This window comes from Panthera uncia (assembly GCF_023721935.1).
Source record: "Panthera uncia isolate 11264 chromosome A1 unlocalized genomic scaffold, Puncia_PCG_1.0 HiC_scaffold_16, whole genome shotgun sequence".
Lineage (NCBI taxonomy): Eukaryota > Metazoa > Chordata > Mammalia > Carnivora > Felidae > Panthera > Panthera uncia.
The window spans coordinates 18,093,545-18,115,279 of NW_026057576.1; the positions used below are offsets into that span (position 1 = coordinate 18,093,545).

A 21,735-nucleotide genomic window follows, 5' to 3' on the forward strand; every position below is an offset into this window, starting at 1 on the left:
TGCAGTTTGCAATATAGGCTATATCCCCTGACTTAGACTATAGTGTTATAAATACACCTTAATAATAAGCAAATGGCCACCCATAGTTCGAGTTCTCCTAGAAGCAGACCCTGAGCCAACCATTAAGGTGCTAGTGATTTACAAAGGAAGTGTTCCTAGGAGGAACTCCTAAGAGCCAAGGAAGGGTGGGATTTCAAGCAACAGATTCAGCTTGATCCATGGGGAATTCTTTAGTGTAAATTGTACTGCCGAATTTGTCACACTTTGAAGCAATAGAGTTAGGTTTTTGTACACCTGCTAAATGGCTATGGGCTGCCCAACAGGGTGGTGTCACTCTCAGGCATTTTGGGTTCCGTATGGGTGAATTGGCTCCAGTGGTATTTCTCTGAAGATTACAGCAAAGGGAGTGGACGCTGGGGGTGGGAGCACAGAGATGTTAGAGGGGATCCAAGGGGATGCTGATGGGGCACCAAGAGTCTCCACCCCCAAGGGCTAACAGAACTTCTTAGCCTAGAAGATAGGGCTTGAAGGACAGGTGGAGGATGATAAGAGAAATAAAACAGAAAAACAACAAAAGAAGGCTGGTGTCATTAGCTGTGGCCTGATTATCTACATGGGTGCAGAAAGAATGTTAACTTACCATGTGGGCCTTCTTAAGTCAGCTTTGCAAGCCTGGGCCCACGTTGTACTAAACAACTGCTAAGGTGCAACTTTGGAAGTCTACATGAGGCATCTCAAACTGGACGTTTATAATCCATTTCATGTTAGCCCAAGACGAGCAAACGAAACCCATGAAATTCTCTACCACTTTTCCCCTGCAGAGCTCCTACATTTGGGTCAGTTCCTTTGTTCTCCACATCTGTGCCTTACAGTTTTAACTACACAACGTTTCCACAGATCTTATCTAAAATTTAAAATATGAACAGAGAAATCACAGTCTTAGGATATCATATCAGACTGAGAAACATGAAATTGTAGAACTTATTTAAAACCTTTATAATTTTTAAAAATATTTACTTAGAGAGAGGGAGCGCACATGGGGGAGGGACAGAGAGAGAGGAAGAGACAGAATCCCAGGCAGGCTCTGAGTTGTCAGTGCAGAGCCCGAGGTGGGGCTCGAACTCACAAACCATGAGATCATGACCTGAGCCAAAATCAGGAGTCAGACACTTAACCGACTGAGCCACCCAGGAGCCCCTAAAACATTTTTAAGCTTAGAATTTTGAGAAACTATTCCCACTCTCACTATTCATATTAGAAAAATATATTAAAACTCCACTGGACTGAATGCCTATTTGCCTGTTTAATACGGAGGTTTGTATAGATACTATTGGTCTCATTAACAAAGAGGAAACTGAAGCAGAATATACACGCAGATACAATCCTGGCTCTCATGCCACTGAGTTGGTTTTATCATTGGGTTTATATTTCTCAGTGGAAGAAACTGCTCCTATGGCCGACTGTGTTGCTTCTCCGGCTGTAGAATAAAGCAGTTTACTCTTTCTCCAGGACCCCACTGAATGTAGAAAGGGAACGGAGCAAAGCGCTGCTGTCCCCCACCTTCTAACACCTGTTGCAAAAGCCTGGTTCTACCCTGGGGAGGTCTCACAGCCGTGGTGTTCTGAGGTCAGCCATTAGGATCCGCTGCAACCCCGTCCCTCCTAATTCACACACAGCCCCTGAAACAGTCCTGATGGACTCCGCAGGGGACTTTGCAGTCTGCAAAACCTTTTCACAAACAGTTGCTCATTTATATACATAGGCAGCCTTCTGCTAGAACAGGCTGTGTTTCAAGGGTCCGCCTGCACAATGCTTGTTTGGAAACCTAGACTCAAATTTCCCACAGAAACAAATGCTACTGGGTTGACACTTGTTTTCGCAAGCCAGAAACCTATGCGATCTGTTTGGGGTGATCCGTTAAAATTCCTCACCACCACCTCCATGTGTGCGGTGGGGAGGAAGGGACACATAAATAATTGGAAAAGAGCATTTTGTACTTTAATGAACTGTAATTTTTTGACTCTGCAGTTTTTAAAATATATTTTAAAGGATTCTTTTATTTCTGAATAATTGGATGAAATGTTAAAAAAAAAAAGTCTAGATCTTATTTTGTGTGACTCCCCAGAAGGCTAAAAATACTAGGCTGTCTGGATGGTTACCAATGCCCTGACACTGTACCAACCATGAGAGACCCAGCACCTCCACATGGTCCACAATCTGACTTTGGGGAGCCAGAGCATTGCCCCCTGCTGCACCAATGGCAGCGAGAATGACGCCCCATCCCTGTCCCCACCGAGGGGGCCCTGCTCTGCCCCCTCCCCTGTGAGCAGTGCAGGAAGTGAGGTGGGTCATGTAGAAAGAGAGCCATGAGGACAATTCCTCCCTGCTCCTCTTCTCCCTTTCTCAAGCCCCAGAGATGGACAGTCTGACCAATTCTCCCTCCTCCCCGGGGTGATGGTGGATCCCAGTCTCTCCTGACATTCTTGAAGAAGGCGAAGAGTCAGTTTTTTAAAAATTTATAAGGATTTTTACTTCCAGTAATAACTGGTAAGACACCCCCATAGCGCCCAGGGTTCTCCCAACTCTTTCTGTGTTCATGTAGACAGCCAGGGCCCAGTCTCTGTGTGTCCCCAACACTGTGGCCAGCTTTTTATCTACATGTACTCATTCCTCTCCTTCTTAAGGGCAAGGAAACACTAGCATGGGACCTGGCCCAAAGCAGGCACTCGGTAGTTATTCATAAAAAAGAATTTGTGGCAACAAAATTCATTTGTTGTTTGGGCATTTCAGATGTCTTTGGGTATTGAAGACGTATGAAGACATCTTGAGTTGCTGGGGGGAGAGGGCTATGGATGGAGGAAGGAGGGGAGAGGGAGAAACCACTGTGATGAGACGAGGGTTTCTGAAAGGAACATGTGAGAAAATGACACAAGGGTGCCTCTGCCGAGATGCACCCTGAGCTAAAGGTGGATATGAGGACGAAGTGGTCTCCAGGGCTCATGGGCCCTTCCTGTCTTCTCCATCAGAGATCCTATTCTGAAAAGTCTGCCCCCAGCCGAGGCCAAAGCAGCAATGAGAACAGGAGAAAAGGGAAGGGGAGGGGGCCCCCTAGTTGGTGGTGGGAAAGGAAAAGAGAGGACATGAAAGGGCTCTTGGGCTCTTCCTGGGGGAGGGGTGCCTATGTAAGGATGCATGAGAGGACAGCCATGAGTTAGGATTTTCGGTACAGATAGCTAGGAGCAACCCTCCTGCACTTGAAAACGAAGAACATCGCCCCCTCCTGCCCAATTCTCCAACTGTATGTAAAGCACTTACCGTGAATTGAATAAATAACGATTTTTTTTATCTTGAGTGTTTTTCTGGCAGGGAGATTCAAGTTGTAGATATTTTTCACATCCGCAAAATATCCAACATATCTACTCTGCAAAATAACAGAAGCCTCAATTTAAGTGGAGATGAAAAACTACGCCTTCCCGATTTTTCTTTCTTTCTTTCTTTCTTTTTTTTTTTTTTAACACAGAACTTAAGGCCAGTCATTCACTAAAGAAACATTTGTTGGGTGTCATTAGAGAACTAAGCATTTTCATGGTCGCTGCCTTACGACTCAATATCTACCCTAAAAAAAAAAATACCGAACTCAGTGCTGTGGGGAAGTAACAAGAAAGGAGCCAGGTGTTGCTTTTAGGCTGCTCATATCTGAGAGGGCATCTAACCAGAACCAACCGAGAGCTTTGACATGACACCAAGATGTACCTGATGCAACTGTGAAAAAGGTCAATCTGAGGGTGGAGCCTTCGCGGTGACTGAGTTAAAGGAAGCTCTGTGGTTGGGTGAGGAGTAGCCTCCCAGTCATGAAAGAACTCAAGAAGACCTCCACAGGCCAATAACAGCCACATATGCTCTTATCCCTGTGGCCAGCTTGAGTTTACTCACTTTCCATTTCCCCAATTCTATTTTTGTAAGGAAGCCTTGGCTTCTCTTTGCCGAGTCCTTCTGTGGCAAGCTGCTCACGGGGCCTCTCCTTGACTCCTTTTTTAAGATTTATTTTATTTTATTTTTTAGTTTTTAAGTAATCTCCATACCCAACACAGGGCTCGAACTCACCACCCTGAGGTCAAGAGTTGCAGGCTCCACTGACTGAGCCAGCCAGGCGCCCCTCTCCCCGACTCCTTCTTCAAGAAGTGAAAGAGTTCTGACATTGAATCAAACGGACTTCAAAGCCCACAGATTCTTTCCCACCCAATGGGAAGGGTTCGTAAGATTAACTGCCACACTTTCCATTGGAAAGTGCCAGTCAAGAGAAACGCTCGAGCAAGTTCGTAGCCTAGGGATGGATGAAGTGTAGTCCACAGAACGGGCCACATGCACAGCCAAAATGTGATGGTATCTGAAATTTGCCACCCCCCAGGGAGGGAACGCTGTCTCGGGGCCCTGAGGACACAGCGCTCAAACCTGAGGCCGAGTGCTTGTTATGCCAGTGAATCGGAAGACAGTCCGTGGCAGCCTCTGGCTTGCCAGTTCGGGAGTGAGAGGGACCGCATGGCACAGAAGCGGTGGGGAAGGGAAAATGTACAGGGAGAGTCCTTGAAGGAGTCGCATCTAACATCCCCTTGCTCCTGCCACCAGATTCTCCACTCTCTGCGGAAAGCTTGTCTCGCAGCTGGGCCCTCAGGCTGCTTTTGCCCCCCCATCCTTCCTTCTCCTGGAGCTTAAAACAACAGGAGTTAATACAACGAACAGTGTGTTTAGTAAGCGTTCCCTACAAACAGCACTTTGGGATGCAAAAGGTGCTAAGATGGGTAAGGCAGGGGCCTTGCCTGCCCAAGAGGTAGAGAAGTCAAACAGCTAGAGAACAATGTGAAATAACTTCGTCCCCCGCCAAACACAAAAATAAGAGCCTACTTTGGCTCTTATAATTAGCTTTGGAGTCTGACAGAGCTGGATTTGAGCTCTTGATTCAAAAAGTTAGTTTCCCTGAACCTCCATTTCCCAATCTGTAAAATGGGCACCATTTTACGTTCAGAGTTTTTGAGAATATTACAGGAGGTAATGAACATGCATGCTTTTTACAACAAAGTCTAGAATGTCGTAAGCTCTATAGGATAAATATCCTGGCTTCTGCAATAAACACATTTTAAGCTATAAAAGAGACAGGTGGGAAACCTATAAACTACAAGAGACTGAAGAGATATAGCAACCAAATGAAATGTGTGACCCTTGTTTGGATCCTGATTGAAGCAAACTACATTTTAGAAACATTTTGAGATGATTATGAAAATTTAAACCTGCACTAGCCACTTGTTTTTATCAAGGCATTATTAAGGTCTAACATTTTTAGATTTGATAAATGGTTTTAAGGTGCTTTTTCCCCTCAAGAATCTATGTTGGATGTCATATTAAAATACTCGTGGGATAGTATGATCTGATGGCTGGGATTTCCTTCACAGTAATCCAGATTCAGAGAAAAAGTGGAGAAGGGGAGTGTGTGTGAGGAGATTGGGGAGGGAATGAATGATGGGTGATAAAATGATTGTTGAAGTGCTGTGAGGGCTATAAGGGGACTTATTATAAGACTGTCTTGACTTTTAAAAAATTAATTATTTTGAAAGAGAGAGTGAGTGTGAGTGAGCACAGGGAGGGGCAGAGACAGAGGGAGAGAATCCCAAGCAGGGTCCATGGTGACAGCATGGAGCCTGACACGGGGTTCGAACCCCAGGCACCCCTGTTTTGATGTTTTATGTTTGAAATTGTCCATCATAAAACATTTTTTTTTTTTTATTTTTTTTTTTTATTTTTTTTTTATTTATTTATTTTTTAATATATGAAATTTACTGTCAAATTGGTTTCCATACAACACCCAGTGCTCATCCCAAAAGGTGCCCTCCTCACTACCCATCACCCACCCTGCCCTCCCTCCCACCCCCCATCAACCCTCAGTTTGTTCTCAGTTTTTAACAGTCTCTTATGCTTTGGCTCTCTCCCACTCTAACCTCTTTTTTTTTTTTTTTTTTTCTTTCCTTCCCCTCCCCCATGGGTTTCTGTTATGTTTCTCAGGATCCACATAAGAGTGAAACCATATGGTATCTGTCTTTCTCTGTATGGCTTATTTCACTTAGCATCACACTCTCCAGTTCCATCCATGTTGCTACAAAAGGCCATATTTCATTTTTTCTCATTGCCACGTAGTATTCCATTGTGTATATAAACCACAATTTCTTTATCCATTCATCAGTTGATGGACATTTAGGCTCTTTCCATAATTTGGCTATTGTTGAGAGTGCCGCTATAAACATTGGGGTACAGGTGCCCCTATGCATCAGTACTCCTGTATCCCTTGGATAAATTCCTAGCAGTGCTATTGCTGGGTCATAGGGTAGGTCTATTTTTAATTTTCTGAGGAACCTCCACACTGCTTTCCAGAGCGGCTGCACCAATTTGCATTCCCACCAACAGTGCAAGAGGGTTCCTGTTTCTCCACATCCTCTCCAGCATCTATAGTCTCCTGATTTCTTCATTTTGGCCACTCTGACTGGCGTGAGGTGGTATCTGAGTGTGGTTTTGATTTGTATTTCCCTGATAAGGAGCGACGTTGAGCATCTTTTCATGTGCCTGTTGGCCATCCGGATGTCTTCTTTAGAGAAGTGTCTATTCATGTTTTCTGCCCATTTCTTCACTGGGTTATTTGTTTTTCGGGTGTGGAGTTTGATGAGCTCTTTATAGATTTTGGATACTAGCCCTTTGTCCGATATGTCAGTTGCAAATATCTTTTCCCATTCCGTTGGCTGCCTTTTAGTTTTGTTGGTTGTTTCCTTTGCTGTGCAGAAGCTTTTTATCTTCATAAGGTCCCAGTAATTCACTTTTGCTTTTAATTCCCTTGCCTTTGGGGATGTGCCGAGTAAGAGATTGCTACGGCTGAGGTCAGAGAGGTCTTTTCCTGCTTTCTCCTCTAAGGTTTTGATGGTTTCCTGTCTCACATTCAGGTCCTTTATCCATTTTGAGTTTATTTTTGTGAATGGTGTGAGAAAGTGGTCTAGTTTCAGCCTTCTGCATGTTGCTGTCCAGTTCTCCCAGCACCATTTGTTAAAGAGACTGTCTTTTTTCCATTGGATATTCTTTCCTGCTTTGTCAAAGATGAGTTGGCCATACGTTTGTGGGTCTAGTTCTGGGGTTTCTGTTCTATTCCATTGGTCTATGTGTCTGTTTTTATGCCAATACCATGCTGTCTTGATGATGACAGCTTTGTAGTAGAGGCTAAATTCTGGGATTGTGATGCCTCCTGCTTTGGTCTTCTTCTTCAAAATTACTTTGGCTATTCGGGGCCTTTTGTGGTTCCATATGAATTTTAGGATTGCTTGTTCTAGTTTCGAGAAGAATGCTGGTGCAATTTTGATTGGGATTGCATTGAATGTGTAGATAGCTTTGGGTAGTATTGACATTTTGACAATATTTATTCTTCCAATCCATGAGCAGGGAATGTCTTTCCATTTCTTTATATCTTCTTCAATTACCTGCATAAGCTTTCTATAGTTTTCAGCATACAGATCTTTTACATCTTTGGTTAGATTTATTCCTAGGTATTTTATGCTTCTTGGTGCAATTGTGAATGGGATCAGTTTCTTCATTTGTCTTTCTGTTGCTTCATTGTTAGTGTATAAGAATGCAACTGATTTCTGCACATTGATTTTGTATCCTGCAACTTTGCTGAATTCATGTATCAGTTCTAGCAGACTTTTGGTGGAGTCTATCGGATTTTCCATGTATAATATCATGTCATCTGCAAAAAGCGAAAGGTTGACTTCATCTTTGCCAATTTTGATGCCTTTGATTTCCTTTTGTTGTCTGATTGCTGATGCTAGAACTTCCAGCACTATATTGAACAACAGCGGTGACAGTGGGCATCCCTGTCGTGTTCCTGATCTCAGGGAAAAAGCTCTCAGTTTTTCCCCGTTGAGGATGATGTTAGCTGTGGGCTTTTCATAAATGGCCTTTATGATCTTTAAGTATGTTCCTTCTATCCCGACTTTCTCAAGGGTTTTTATTAAGAAAGGGTGCTGGATTTTGTCAAAGGCCTTTTCTGCATCGATTGACAGGATCATATGGTTCTTCTCTTTTTTTTTGTTAATGTGATGTATCACGTTGATCGATTTGCGAATGTTGAACCAGCCCTGCATCCCAGGAATGAATCCCACTTGATCATGGTGAATAATTCTTTTTATATGCTGTTGAATTCGATTTGCTAGTATCTTATTAAGAATTTTTGCATCCATATTCATCAGGGATATTGGCCTGTAGTTCTCTTTTTTTACTGGGTCTCTGTCTGGTTTAGGAATCAAAGTAATACTGGCTTCATAGAATGAGTCTGGAAGTTTTCCTTCCCTTTCTATTTCTTGGAATAGCTTGAGAAGGATAGGTATTATCTCTGCTTTAAATGTCTGGTAGAACTCCCCTGGGAAGCCATCTGGTCCTGGACTCTTATTTGTTGGGAGATTTTTGATAACCGATTCAATTTCTTCGCTGGTTATGGGTCTGTTCAAGCTTTCTATTTCCTCCTGATTGAGTTTTGGAAGAGTGTGGGTGTTTAGAAATTTGTCCATTTCTTCCAGGTTGTCCAATTTGCTGGCATATAATTTTTCATAGTATTCCCTGATAATTGTTTGTATCTCTGAGGGATTGGTTGTAATCATTCCATTTTCATTCATGATTTTATCTATTTGGGTCATCTCCCTTTTCTTTTTGAGAAGCCTGGCTAGAGGTTTGTCAATTTTGTTTATTTTTTCAAAAAACCAACTCTTGGTTTCGTTGATCTGCTCTACAGTTTTTTTAGATTCTATATTGTTTATTTCTGCTCTGATCTTTATTATTTCTCTTCTTCTGCTGGGTTTAGGCTGCCTTTGCTGTTCTGCTTCTATTTCCTTTAGGTGTGCTGTTAGGTTTTGTATTTGGGATTTTTCTTGTTTCTTGAGATAGGCCTGGATTGCAATGTATTTTCCTCTCAGGACTGCCTTCGCTGCATCCCAAAGCGTTTGGATTGTTGTATTTTCATTTTCGTTTGTTTCCATATATATTTTAATTTCTTCTCTAATTGCCTGGTTGACCCACTCATTCGTTAGTAGGGTGTTCTTTAACCTCCATGCTTTTGGAGGTTTTCCAGACTTTTTCCTGTGGTTGATTTCAAGCTTCATAGCATTGTGGTCTGAAAGTATGCATGGTATAATTTCAATTCTTGTAAACTTATGAAGGGCTGTTTTGTGACCCAGTATATGATCTATCTTGGAGAATGTTCCATGTGCACTCGAGAAGAAAGTATATTCTGTTGCTTTGGGATGCAGAGTTCTAAATATATCTGTCAAGTCCATCTGATCCAATGTATCATTCAGGGCCCTTGTTTCTTTATTGACTGTGTGTCTAGATGATCTATCCATTTCTGTAAGTGGGGTGTTAAAGTCCCCTGCAATGACCACATTCTTATCAATAAGGTTGCTTATGTTTATGAGTAATTGTTTTATATATCTGGGGGCTCGGGTATTTGGCGCATAGACATTTATAATAGTTAGCTCTTCCTGGTGGATAGACCCTGTGATTATTATATAATGCCCTTCTTCATCTCTTGTTACAGCCTTTAATTTAAAGTCTAGTTTGTCTGATATAAGTATGGCTACTCCAGCTTTCTTTTGGCTTCCAGGAGCATGATAAATAGTTCTCCATCCCCTCACTCTCAATCTAAAGGTGTCCTCAGATCTAAGATGAGTCTCTTGTAGACAGCAAATAGATGGGTCTTGTTTTTTTATCCATTCTGATACCCTATGTCTTTTAGTTGGCGCATTTAATCCATTTACATTCAGTGTTATTATAGAAAGATATGGGTTTAGAGTCATTGTGATGTCTGTATGTTTTATGTTTGTAGTGATGTCTCTGGTACTTTGTCTCACAGGATCCCCCTTAGGATCTCTTGTAGGGCTGGTTTCGTGGTGACAAATTCCTTCAGTTTTTGTTTGTTTGGGAAGACCTTTATCTCTCCTTCTATTCTAAATGACAGACTTGCTGGATAAAGGATTCTCGGCTGCATATTTTTTCTGTTTAGCACACTGTAGATATCGTGCCAAGCCTTTCTGGCCTGCCAAGTTTCAAAGGAGAGATCAGTCACGAGTCTTATAGGTCTCCCTTTATATGTGAGGGCACGTTTATCCCTTGCTGCTTTCAGAATTTTCTCTTTATCCTTGTATTTTGCCAGTTTCACTATGATATGTCGTGCAGAAGATCGATTCAAGTTACGTCTGAAGGGAGTTCTCTGTGCCTCTTGGATTTCAATGCCTTTTTCCTTCCCCAGTTCAGGGAAGTTCTCAGCTATAATTTGTTCAAGTACCCCTTCAGCACCTTTCCCTCTCTCTTCCTCCTCTGGGATACCAATTATGCGTATATTATTTTTTTTTAGTGTATCACTTAGTTCTCTAATTTTCCCCTCATACTCCTGGATTTTTTTATCTCTCTTTCTTTCAGCTTCCTCTTTCTCCATAACTTTATCTTCTAGTTCACCTATTCTCTCCTCTGCCTCTTCAAGCCGAGCCATTGTGGTTTCCATTTTGTTTTGCATTTCGTTTAAAGCGTTTTTCAACTCCTCGTGACTGTTCCTTAGTCCCTCGATCTTTATGGCAAGAGATTCTCTGCTGTCCTGTATACTGTTTTCAAGCCCAGCGATTAATTTTATGACTATTATTCTAAATTCACTTTCTGTTATATTATTTAAATCCTTTTTGATCAGTTCATTAGCTGTTGTTATTTCCTGGAGATTCTTCTGAGGGGAATTCTTCCGTTTGGTCATTTTGGAGAGTCCCTGGCGTGGTGAGGACCTGCAGTGCACTTCCCCTGTGCTGTGGTGTATAACTGGAGTTAGTGGGCGGGGCCGCAGTCCGACCCGATGTCTGCCCCCAGCCCACTGCTGGGGCCACAGTCAGACTGGTGTGTGCCTTCTCTTCCCCTCTCCTAGGGGCGGGATTCACTGTGGGGTGGCGTGTCCCGTCTGGGCTACTTGCACACTGCCAGGCTTGTGTTGCTGGGGATCTGGCGTATTAGCTGGGGTGGGTAGGCAAGGTGCACGGGGGCTGGAGGGGCAGGCTTAGCTCGCTTCTCCTTAGGTGATCCACTCCAGGAGGAGCCCTGTGGCAGCGGGAGGGAGTCAGATCCGCTGTCGGAGGTTTGGCTCCGCAGAAGCACAGAGTTGGGTGTTTGCGCGGAGCGAGCAAGTTCCCTGGCAGGAACTGGTTCCCTTTGGGATTTTGGCTGGGGGATGGGCGGGGGAGATGGCGCTGGCGCCTTTGTTCCCCGCCAAGCTGAGCTCTGCCGTCCGGGGGCTCAGCAGCTCTCCCTCCCTTTGTCCTCCAGCCTTCCCGCTTCCCGAGCAGAGCTGTTAACTTATGACCTCCCAGACGCTAAGTCGCGCTTGCTGTCGGAACACAGTCTGTCCGGCCCCTCCGCTTTTGCCAGCCAGACTCGGGGGCTCTGCTTGGCCGGCGAGCCGCCCCTCCGCCCCGGCTCCCTCCCGCCAGTCCGTGGAGCGCGCACCGCCTCGCCGCCCTTCCTACCCTCTTCCGTGGGCCTCTCGTCTGCGCTTGACTCCGGAGACTCCCTTCTGCTAATCCTCTGGCGGTTTTCTGGGTTCTTTAGGCAGGTGTAGGTGGAATCTAAGTGATCGGCAGGACGCGTTGTGAGCCCCGCGTCCTCCTACGCCGCCATCTTCCGGAACCCCCCCTCCATCATAAAACATTTTTAAAAGGACAAAATAGGGTAACTGCATATATTTCACATGGGTTTTCTGAGTATTAAATGAGATAATATATGTCAAAGTGCAATCGTGTCTGGTATATAATACATTGCTGAAAGATATTCATTTCCCCTCTTCTTTCACTTTCAAAATACAGCAGCCTCTCCTCTGTCTCTTTCTCTCTCACACACACGCAGACGTGATGTTCTGCAAGAGCTGAATTGCCCCAGTAGGGGTTTGTGAAAGACTTGAGTTCCTCTTTAAAGGAAAATCAATTTGGGTCATCTCCCTTTTCTTTTTGAGAAGCCTGGCTAGAGGTTTATCAATTTTGTTTTTTTCAAAAAACCAACTCTTGGTTTCACTGATCTGCTTTACAGGTTTTTTTAGACTCTATATTGTTTATTTCTGCTCTGATCTTTATTATTTCTCTTCTTCTGCTGGGCTTGGGGTGTCTTTGCTGTTCTGCTTCTATTTCCTTTAGGTGTGCTGTTAAATTTTGTATTTGGGATTTTTCTTGTTTCTTGAAATAGGCCTGGACTGCAATGTATTTTCCTCTCAGGACTGCCTTTGCTTCATCCCAAAGCGTTTGGATTGTTGTATTTTCATTTTCATTTGTTTCCATATATTTTTAAATTTCTTCTCTAATTGCCTGGTTGACCCATTCATTCTTTACTAGGGTGTTCTTTAACCTCCATGCTTTTGGAGGTTTTCCAAACTTTTTCCTGTGGTTGATTTCAAGCTTCATAGCATTGTGGTCTGAAAGTATGCATGGTATGATCTCAATTATTTTATACTTATGAAGGGCTGTTTTGTGAGCCAGTATGTGATCTATCTTGGAGAATGTTCCATGTGCACTCAAAAGAAAGCATATTGTGGTGTATTAAAGTATGTAAAGTAAGTGGAGTATTAAAGTCCCCTGCAATTACCACATTCTTATCAATAAGGTTGCTTAGATAAAATCATATATGAAAATGGAATTATTACAACCAATCCCTCAGAAATACAAGCGATTATCAGAGAATACTATGAAAAACTATATGCCAACAAACTGGACAACCTGGAAGAAATGGACAAATTCCTAAGCACCCACACACTTCCAAAACTCAAACCGGAAGAAACAGAAAACTTGAACAGACCCATAACCAGCAAAGAAATGGAATCAGTTATCAAATATCTCCCAACAAATAAGAGTCCAGGACCAGACGGCTTCCCAGGGGAATTCTACCACACATTTAAAGCAGAGATAATACGTATCCTTCTCAAGCTGTTCCAAAAAACAAAAACGGAAGGAAAACTTCCAGACTTATTCTATGAAGGCAGCATTACTTTGATTCCTAAACCAGACAGAGACCCAGCAAAAAAGAGAACTACAGGCTAATATCCCTGATGAATATGAATGCAAAAATTCTCAATAAGATTCTAGCAAATCAAATTCAATAGCATATAAAAAGAATTATTCACCATGATCAAGTGGGATTCATTCCTGGGCTGCAGGGCTGGTTCAACATTCACAAATCAATCAGTGTGATACATCACATTAATAAAAGAAGAGATAAGAACCATATGATCCTGTCAATCGATGCAGAAAAAAGCATTTGAAAAAATTCAGCACCCTTTCTTAATAAAAACCCTCCAGAAAGTCGGGATAGAAGGAACATACTTAAACATCATAAAAGCCATTTATGAAAATCCCACAGCTAATATCATCCTCAATGGGGAAAAACTGAGAACTTTCCCCCTGAGGTCAGGAACATGACAGGGATGTCCACTATGTTAAACAACAGGCTGTTGTTTAACATAGTGTTGGAAGTTCTAGCATCAGCAATCAGACAACAAAAGGAAATCAGAGGTATCAAAATTGGCAAAGATGAAGTCAAGCTTTCACTTTTTGCAGATAACATGATATTATACATGGAAAACCCGATAGACTCCACCAAAAGTCTGCTAGAACTGATACATGAATTTAGCAAAGTGGCAGGATACAAAATCAATGTACAGAAATCAGTTGCAATCTTATACACTAATAATGAAGCAACACAAAGACAAATAAAGAAACTGATCCCATTCACAATGGCACCAAGAAGCATAAAATACCTAGGAATAAACCTAACCAAAGAGGTAAAAGATCTGTATGCTGAAAGCTATAGAAAGCTTATGAAGGAAATTAAAGAAGATATAAAGGAATGGAAAAACATTCCATGCTCATGGATTGGAAGAATAAATATTGTTAAAAAGTCAATACTACACAAAGCAATCTATTCATTCATCGCAATCCCAATCAAAATTGCACCAGCATTCTTCTCGAAGCTAGAACAAACAATCCTAAAATTTGTATGGAACCACAAAAGACCCCGAATAGCCAAAGTAATTTTGAAGAAGATGACCAAAGCGGGAGGCATCATAATCCCAGACTTTAGCCTCTACTACAAAGCTGTAATCATCAAGACAGCATGGTACTGGCACAAAAACAGACACATAGACCAATGGAATAGAATAGAAACCCCAGAACTAGACCCACAAAAGTATGGCCAACTAATCTTTGACAAAGCAGGAAAGAATATCCAGTGGAAAAAAGACAGTCTCTTCAACAAATGGTGCTGGGAGAACTGGACAGCAACATGCAGAAGAATGAAACTAGACCACTTTCTCACACCATTCACAAAAACAAACTCAAAATGGATAAAGGACCTGAATGTGAGACAGGAAACCATCAAAACCCTAGAGGAGAAAGCAGGAAAAAACCTCACGGACCTCAGCCACAGCAATTTCTTACTTCACATCCCCAAAGGCAAGGGAATTAAAAGCAAAAATGAACTATTGGGACCTCATGAAGATAAAAAGCTTCTGCACAGCTAAGGAAACAATCAACAAAACTAAAAGGCAACTGACGGAATGGGAAAAGATATTTGCAAATGACATATCAAAGGGCTAGTATCCACAATCTATAAAGAGCTCACCAAACTCCACACCCGGAAAACAAATAATCCAGTGAAGAAATGGGCAGAAAACATGAATAGACACTTCTCTAAAGAAGACATCCGGATGGCCAACAGGCACATGAAAAGATGCTCAACGTCACTCCTCATCAGGGAAATACAGATCAAAACCACACTCAGATATCACCTCACACCAGTAAGAGTGGCTAAAATGAACAACACAGGAGACTATAGATGCTGGAGAGGATGCGTAGAAACGGGAGCCCTCTTGCACTGTTGGTGGGAGTGCAAACTGGTGCAGCCACTCTGGAAAACAGTGTGGAGGTTCCTCAAAAAATTAAAAATAGACCTGCCCTATGACCCAGCAATAGCACTGCTAGGAATTTACCCAGGGGATACAGGAGTGCTGATGCATAGGGGCACTTGTACCCCAATGTTTAGAGCAGCACTCTCAACAATAGCCAAATTATGGAAAGAGCCTAAATGTCCATCAACTGATGAATGGATAAAGAAATTGTGGTTTATATACACAATGGAATACTACGTGGCAATAAGAAAGAATGAAATATGGCCCTTTGTAGCAACGTGGATGGAACTGGAGAGTGTGATGCTAAGTGAAATAAGCCATACAGAGAAAGACAGATACCATATGGTTTCACTCTTATGTGGATCCTGAGAAACTTAACAGAAACCCATGGGGGAGGGGAAGGGGGAAAAAAAAAGAGGTTAGAGTGGGAGAGAGCCAAAGCATAAGAGACTCTTAAAAACTGAGAACAAACTGAGGGTTGATGGGGGGTGGGAGGGAGGGCAGGGTGGGGGGTGGGTATTGAGGAGGGCACCTTTTGGGATGAGCACTGGGTGTTGTATGGAAACCAATTTGACAATAAATTTCATATTTAAAAAAATAAGGAAAATCAAAGGCTAGTGACTTACAATAATCTTCAAGGGTCTGGAATCTTAGAAATCAGACCTTCCTACTTTGGGAAGGGAATCAACTCTTGAACTCTGTGAGCAATGACCAATATAAAATGGACCACGGATGCCCTGGCAGAACTTTGTGTTTGCAGAGCACCAGGAGGGCCCCAGCTGTGGCTCTCGGGCCCTGGGAGGGATCAAGGCCTATCACAGGCACCAGAGTCAGGCTGCCTGATCGCCAGAGGAAAAGAATCTAAAATGAAACCAAATAATAGCTGCCAATCTTAAACAACTTCCTGAAGAATCCCCTTGTAAAAAACACAACTTACCTGAGAAGGAGTCTCAACTCCCTGATATTTAGTGCTGGTGCTTTTATCTGTTCGCCGTTCTCCAAAATAATAAAGGCTGTCCTACAGAAAAGGGGGCCACACAATCAAGGTTCGTCTGCAGGTTCTTTTCCTTGTAAGGCATCCTTAAAAGTTCTGAGGGCACGTTATTTCCTTAAGTCAGCAGCCTCTGAGCAGAGGCTGCCCCAAATAAAGTTAACAACAACAAAAAGCCACATGCAGGCTTGTTATACACACACACACACACACACACACACACACACACACACGACTGAAACCAAAGTTTCACAAAACAATACTTACCTGTTGCTATTTTCCATCCTAATCGATTCCATTTTGTTATTAAAAATGCCAGTCACGACCCAATGCAGTTGAGTTTACAGCTCACGGATCGATTGGATCCAGTTTGAAAAACACTGTCCAATACCCATTTTCCTAACCTGTGTGTCTCAAATTAGGAACAAAGCAGAAGGTGGCGCTAGAGGGCGGGCCACATGGACAATGTGAAGGCCCCTTCTCAGACTGTGGGCCAAGTGGGGAGCAGAACTGCTGGGCGCCCCTGTTCAGTGGGAGCTTCTCGGCAGGATCATGGTGGAACTAAGACTGAGAACCCCACTTTAAGAAATAGAAATAGCCCACCCTCTCTTTGCAGAAATTTCCAGAGGGCACAGACCCCACAGAGAGTGATTATGAGAAGTTAATAACACACAGGAGAGACTTTGTTCTGCGTGGCAAAATGTACCTTTTATCTACCTAGAACCTCTTTATTTTTCTTAAGTTTATTTATTTTTTGAGAGAGAGAGAGAATGTGTGTGTGAGCAGGGGAGGAGCAAAGAGAGAGAGAGAGGGAGAATCCTAAGCAGGCTCCACACCGTCAGCATGGAGTCTGATACGGGGCTTGAACTCACAAACGGTGAGATCATGACCTGAGCTGACACCAAGAGTCGGGCACTTAACCAACTGAGCCACCCAGGCACTCCTACCTACTACTTCTAAGGATGTCTGAAGTCCTTTAGAGAACTTATCAAACCAGTCTTGATATTATTCTTGTGAGGAAGGAGGAAGTCCCCTAACTGGGGGTATAAGAGCGGGGCTGGGATGAGGTGAAGTGAAGGAAGCATTACGATTGTAGAGGTTTTTTTTTTTTTTTTTTTTTTTTGCACTTGGACTGCTTGACCCTACCTCATCTTAATTCTGTCCCTATTTGTCCCTGTCTTTATTTACATATTTTATTAGTTTTTAAAAATTTATTTATTTATTTTCAGAGAGACAGCGAGAGCAAGTGCAAGCAGGAAGGGGCGGAGAGAGGAGAGGGGGGGAGAGAGAATCCCAAGCAGGGTTCGTGCTGTCAGCACAGAGCCTGACTTGGGGCTCAAGCCCACAAACCATGAGATCATGCATGACCTGAGCCGAAATCAAGAGCCGAACACTTAACCAAAGGAGCCACCCAGGTGCGCCTGAGCCGTCTTTATTTAAAACGTTAGAATTATTGGCGTGCCTGGGTGGCTCAGTAGGTTGAGTGTCTGACTCTTGGCTTCAGCTCAAGTCATGATCTCAAGGTCACAGCATTGAGCCTCACGTGGAGCCTGCTTGAGATTCTTTCCCTCTGCCCCCCTCCCCTGCTCTCTCACTCGCTCTCTAAAATAAAAAATATTTAAATAAAATAAAATGTTGGGTATTATTATATATACCATGGATTTTTTTGGATTAGTTTTGATCGTTAAAAATAATGCATTAGGTTATTTATCTTAATTACTGAAAATTTTGGCATTCCCTTAAATTTTGTGCCTGAAGTGAGTGTTTCACTGACCTCACTCTAGTCCTGGCCCAGAGTTAAGAAGCACCTGGGTCAGTTACTAACCAGTGCGAGTTAAACAAGGAAGTATCAAAACCAGGCTTTCTAATAACTGCTTCCCCAATTACAACTTTGTTAAGCGCCACAACTCAAAGAATCATCTTAACGTCCTACCAGTGAGGTTTCAGAACTATCGAACTCAATCAGCATAAGACAGAGCCTGCGGTCACATCTTTCGTACCTCTGCAGTTGTAAATATTTCACTGGCAATAAGGCAGGCACAAGCCATCGTTCCAGTTCTTCCTGGAAAAGAAAAGAAGTCCATGAACCATTGTTCGTGGCAGTACTTGGTATAAAAATGCTGTCATGAATATTCAGAGAGCTCAGTTTGGATTGATTTTCTTTCGCTCTGAAAGTGCTTGTTGAAAATGTTTCAATTCAGGAATAGGCAAAGCTGTTTCGTGGGTCTGGAGCTGTCCCTGGAATTCTGTCCTGTGCGCAGGGACACACATGTGCACGCATGTACTGTTTTTGAGTCGCTACGGCTGGGGATCACAGCTGCAGGCAGAGGCAGTGAGGTCTATTCTGGGACTCCGAAGCTAAAGAGCTACTTACCAATTAAGAGCTAATTATACACTCTTTCTAACTAATGTAAGTGAAAGTACCTATAAAAGATAAAACGTGATCAGAACCCAAAACATGATGAAGCATTTACAACATCCATTTTTCCTTCTATTTTTGAGTTGGTTTTTTTTAATGTTTATTTATTTTGAGAGAGAGAGAGAGAGAGAGAGAGAGCGAGCATGAGCAGAGAAGGGGGAGGGGCAGAGAGAGAGGGAGACAGAATCCAAAGCAGACTCTGGGCTCTGAGCTGTCAGCACAGCTCATGAACCACAAGATCATGAACTGAACTGAAGTCAGACGCTCAACCAACTGAGCCACCCAGGCACCCCGATTTTTAAGTGTGCTACCAAACATGTAAGAAAGTAAAGAGAATAATGAACCCCCATATATCTGTTCCCCAGAGTATATCATATTGCTGTACTTTTCTCTCTCCTCTTCCCTCCCTTCTTCCCTCTCCCTGTTTTTCTTCCTTTTTTTCTATAGCATTTTATTTTTAAATTTTTTTTTTTAACATTCATTCACTTTTGAGACAGAGAGAGACAGAGCATGAACGGGGTAGGGGCAGAGAGAGAGGGAGACACAGAATTGGAAGCAGGCTCCAGGCTCTGAGCCATCAGCCCAGAGCCTGACGCGGGGCTCGAACTCACGGACCGCGAGACCGGGACCTGAGCCGAAGTCGGACGCTCAACCGACTGAGCCACCCAGGCGCGGCTGTAGCATTTTATTTTTTAAAAAATTTTTAAATGTTTATTCATTTTTGACAGAGAGAGAGAGAGCGAGAGAGGCAGACACAGAGTCGGAAGCAGGCTCCAAGCTCTGAGCTGTCAGCACAGAGCCCGATGTGGGGCTTGAACTCACTGCGAGATCATGACCTGAGCAGAAGTCAGATGCTTAGTGGATTGAGTCACCCAGGCGCCCCTCTTCTATAGCATTTTAAAGCAAACCCTTGACTTCAGTCATTTCATCCTCAAAGTTTCTTATGTTTTATTCTAATTTATATTTTTGTCCCGCTATACAAAATTTGTTTTAAAAAATGTTGCTTCTTTTATTTCCACAGTTACTTGTAGTTTTTGTCTTAGCCAGTGCGTGCTGAACTTACTTTATGTAATTTCAAACTTACCTTTTTAACTTGAGATACATTCTATTTTCTATTCGATTCCTTTTTTTTAATGACCCAAACTTATTTTGCAACTCATAGTTTGAAAAACATTCTAACCCAAGTACTTCTAAAAAAAAAAAAGACTATAATTTTTTTTTAAAAGTTTAGAGACAGAGTGCAAGTTGGGGAGGGGGCAGAGGGAGGGAAAGAGAGAGAGAGAGAGAGAGAGAGAGAGAGAGAGAGAATCTTAAGGAGGCTGCATGCTGCATATGGGGACCCCACAACCCTGGGATCACTACCTGAACTGAAATCAAGAGTCAGACGCTCAGCCAACTGAGTCATCCAGGCTCCCCCCCAAAAAAGACTTGGTACCACCCAATGCTATGATACATAAAGGCTTCTTGCTAAAGGAAATCCTGACTATTAACACCCCAGCTCTCAGTGGTATAGACTGTTAACATTTCGATTCTGGAGGACATCTCTGGATGTCTATACCGGTATCTTCCCATCTGAAAAACATTTTTGCAGATTTCATGCCCTTGTGGTTGTGTACAACCAAAGACACAGTAGATGCCCTCTCATCCAGTCAAGTCAGGTAGAGCAGGGAATCATGAAAATGATTGTATGAAAAGTACTACCTTTAACACTTAATTTTAACTTCAAACATAAACTTATGCTTATTCACTAACCTTCTGATACTGGACAGAGGTTTTAACTTTTTAAATATGTGTCTCCCCAGTTGGAATTCTTTCTTGGAAAGGCCAGGCCTGTGGTAGAAACCACTGTATCATCTATAATTTCTAATTTCAGATTCTTTAAAGCAATCTGGGTAGAGAAGCCTCTTAGATTTTACTGCTGGGGTTTTTCTCCCCATGTTTTATATGAGTCTCACTTGCACTTTTTCAAGCTTATTTATTTATTTTGAGAGAGAGGGAGGGGCACGGGAGGAGCAGAGAGGGAGAGGGCGAATCCCAAGCAGGCTCCACACTGTCAGCACAGAGCCTGATGCAGGGCTCGATCCCACAACCATGAGACCATGGCCTGGGCTGAAACCAAGGATCGGATGCTTAACAGACTGAGCCACCCAGGTGCCCCTAGTCTTACTTGCATTTCATTCAGCTGCAATTTTTATTGTAGCCGCTCAACTTCATTGAACCTTCTTGAAACTTCCAACTAAGGGCTCATAAAATTATAGCTTTCTGTTCACTCTGCCATTTTACAGATCTATGTAATATTTAATTCTTTGGCGGAAGCATAATAACAAGTAGAAGTGACAGACACTGGTGGAAGAAGAAACACGCAGGCACGCTAAATTGAAGCTTACTAGTTGCAAGTTTTCAAGATGCCAGGGAACACCACAGGTGTGTTTATAAAGGGAATGGAGAATATTCACCAAGTTGGTTAGAGGGAGTCTGCGAGAGAGCCTTTGTTCTCCTGAAGTCAGCAAAAGCTTCTTGCATCTCTAAATGCAATACAGTACTGGCTTTCATAATTATGACTAACACTTGGGTAATACTTTACAGGTCTCATATAATCTTTACAACAATTTTGTGAGGTAAATACCCTGCATAAGGAGGGAGAAACTGAGGTTCTACACATTGAAGCAACTTTCACATTGTCAAATACATCTTAATACCAGTTTATATGATCTTTTACAACAGTCCTTAAACTTTATTCTTTCTCAGCTGCATCCATTACCCTCCCTACAATGTACAATTTATACTCTATATTCTGGAATTTGTAAGCAGAGACTGAGGCAATGTTCCTGACCCCAGCTCTGTGTGTGTGTGTGTGTGTGTGTGTGTGTGCGCGCGCATGTGTCCCTTAGAGCTGCTTAAAGCACCTAAAATGTAGCTAAAAGAGTAGAGTTCCAGTCCAAGATGGCGTCATAGGAAGATCCTGAACTCACCTCGTATTTGGACACAACAAATCTGCGCCTATTTAAGCACAGTTCCACCTGCAGAAGAACCAAGGGCTGAAGGAACAGCTCCCGCTGCTCACAAGATAGAGAGACCACACAGAGAACAGCAAGAGAGAGGGAGACGTGGTAATGAAGGGACTCCCCACCCCCAACACTGCAAACTGTGGTGGGGAGGGACGGTACTGAGGGACCGAGCAGATTCATCTGCCCCAGGGCAGAGAAAAAGACTAAAAGAGAAACCAGTAGGGCATCTGGGTGGCAGTTGACAGTCTGACTCTTGTTTTCAGCTCAGATCATGCATCCCAGTGTCATAGGATCCAGCCCTGCATTAGGCTCTATG

At 42.9% G+C, this 21,735-nt stretch overlaps 1 protein-coding gene across 1 annotated transcript in view; it reads right to left on the reverse strand.

Moving 5' to 3' along the window:
• The window catches only part of LOC125933736 (phosphatidylinositol 3,4,5-trisphosphate 3-phosphatase TPTE2-like), a 116,099-nt gene that overhangs the window by 19,225 nt on the left and 75,139 nt on the right, over positions 1 to 21,735 (reverse strand). The window contains exons 14-16 of the mRNA XM_049646857.1: positions 17,993 to 18,054; positions 15,939 to 16,019; positions 3,316 to 3,421 (exon numbers count right to left, since the gene is read on the reverse strand). Of these exons, the coding sequence (XP_049502814.1) occupies positions 3,316 to 3,421; positions 15,939 to 16,019; positions 17,993 to 18,054 (249 nt within the window). The remainder of the gene's footprint in view (positions 1 to 3,315; positions 3,422 to 15,938; positions 16,020 to 17,992; positions 18,055 to 21,735) is intronic.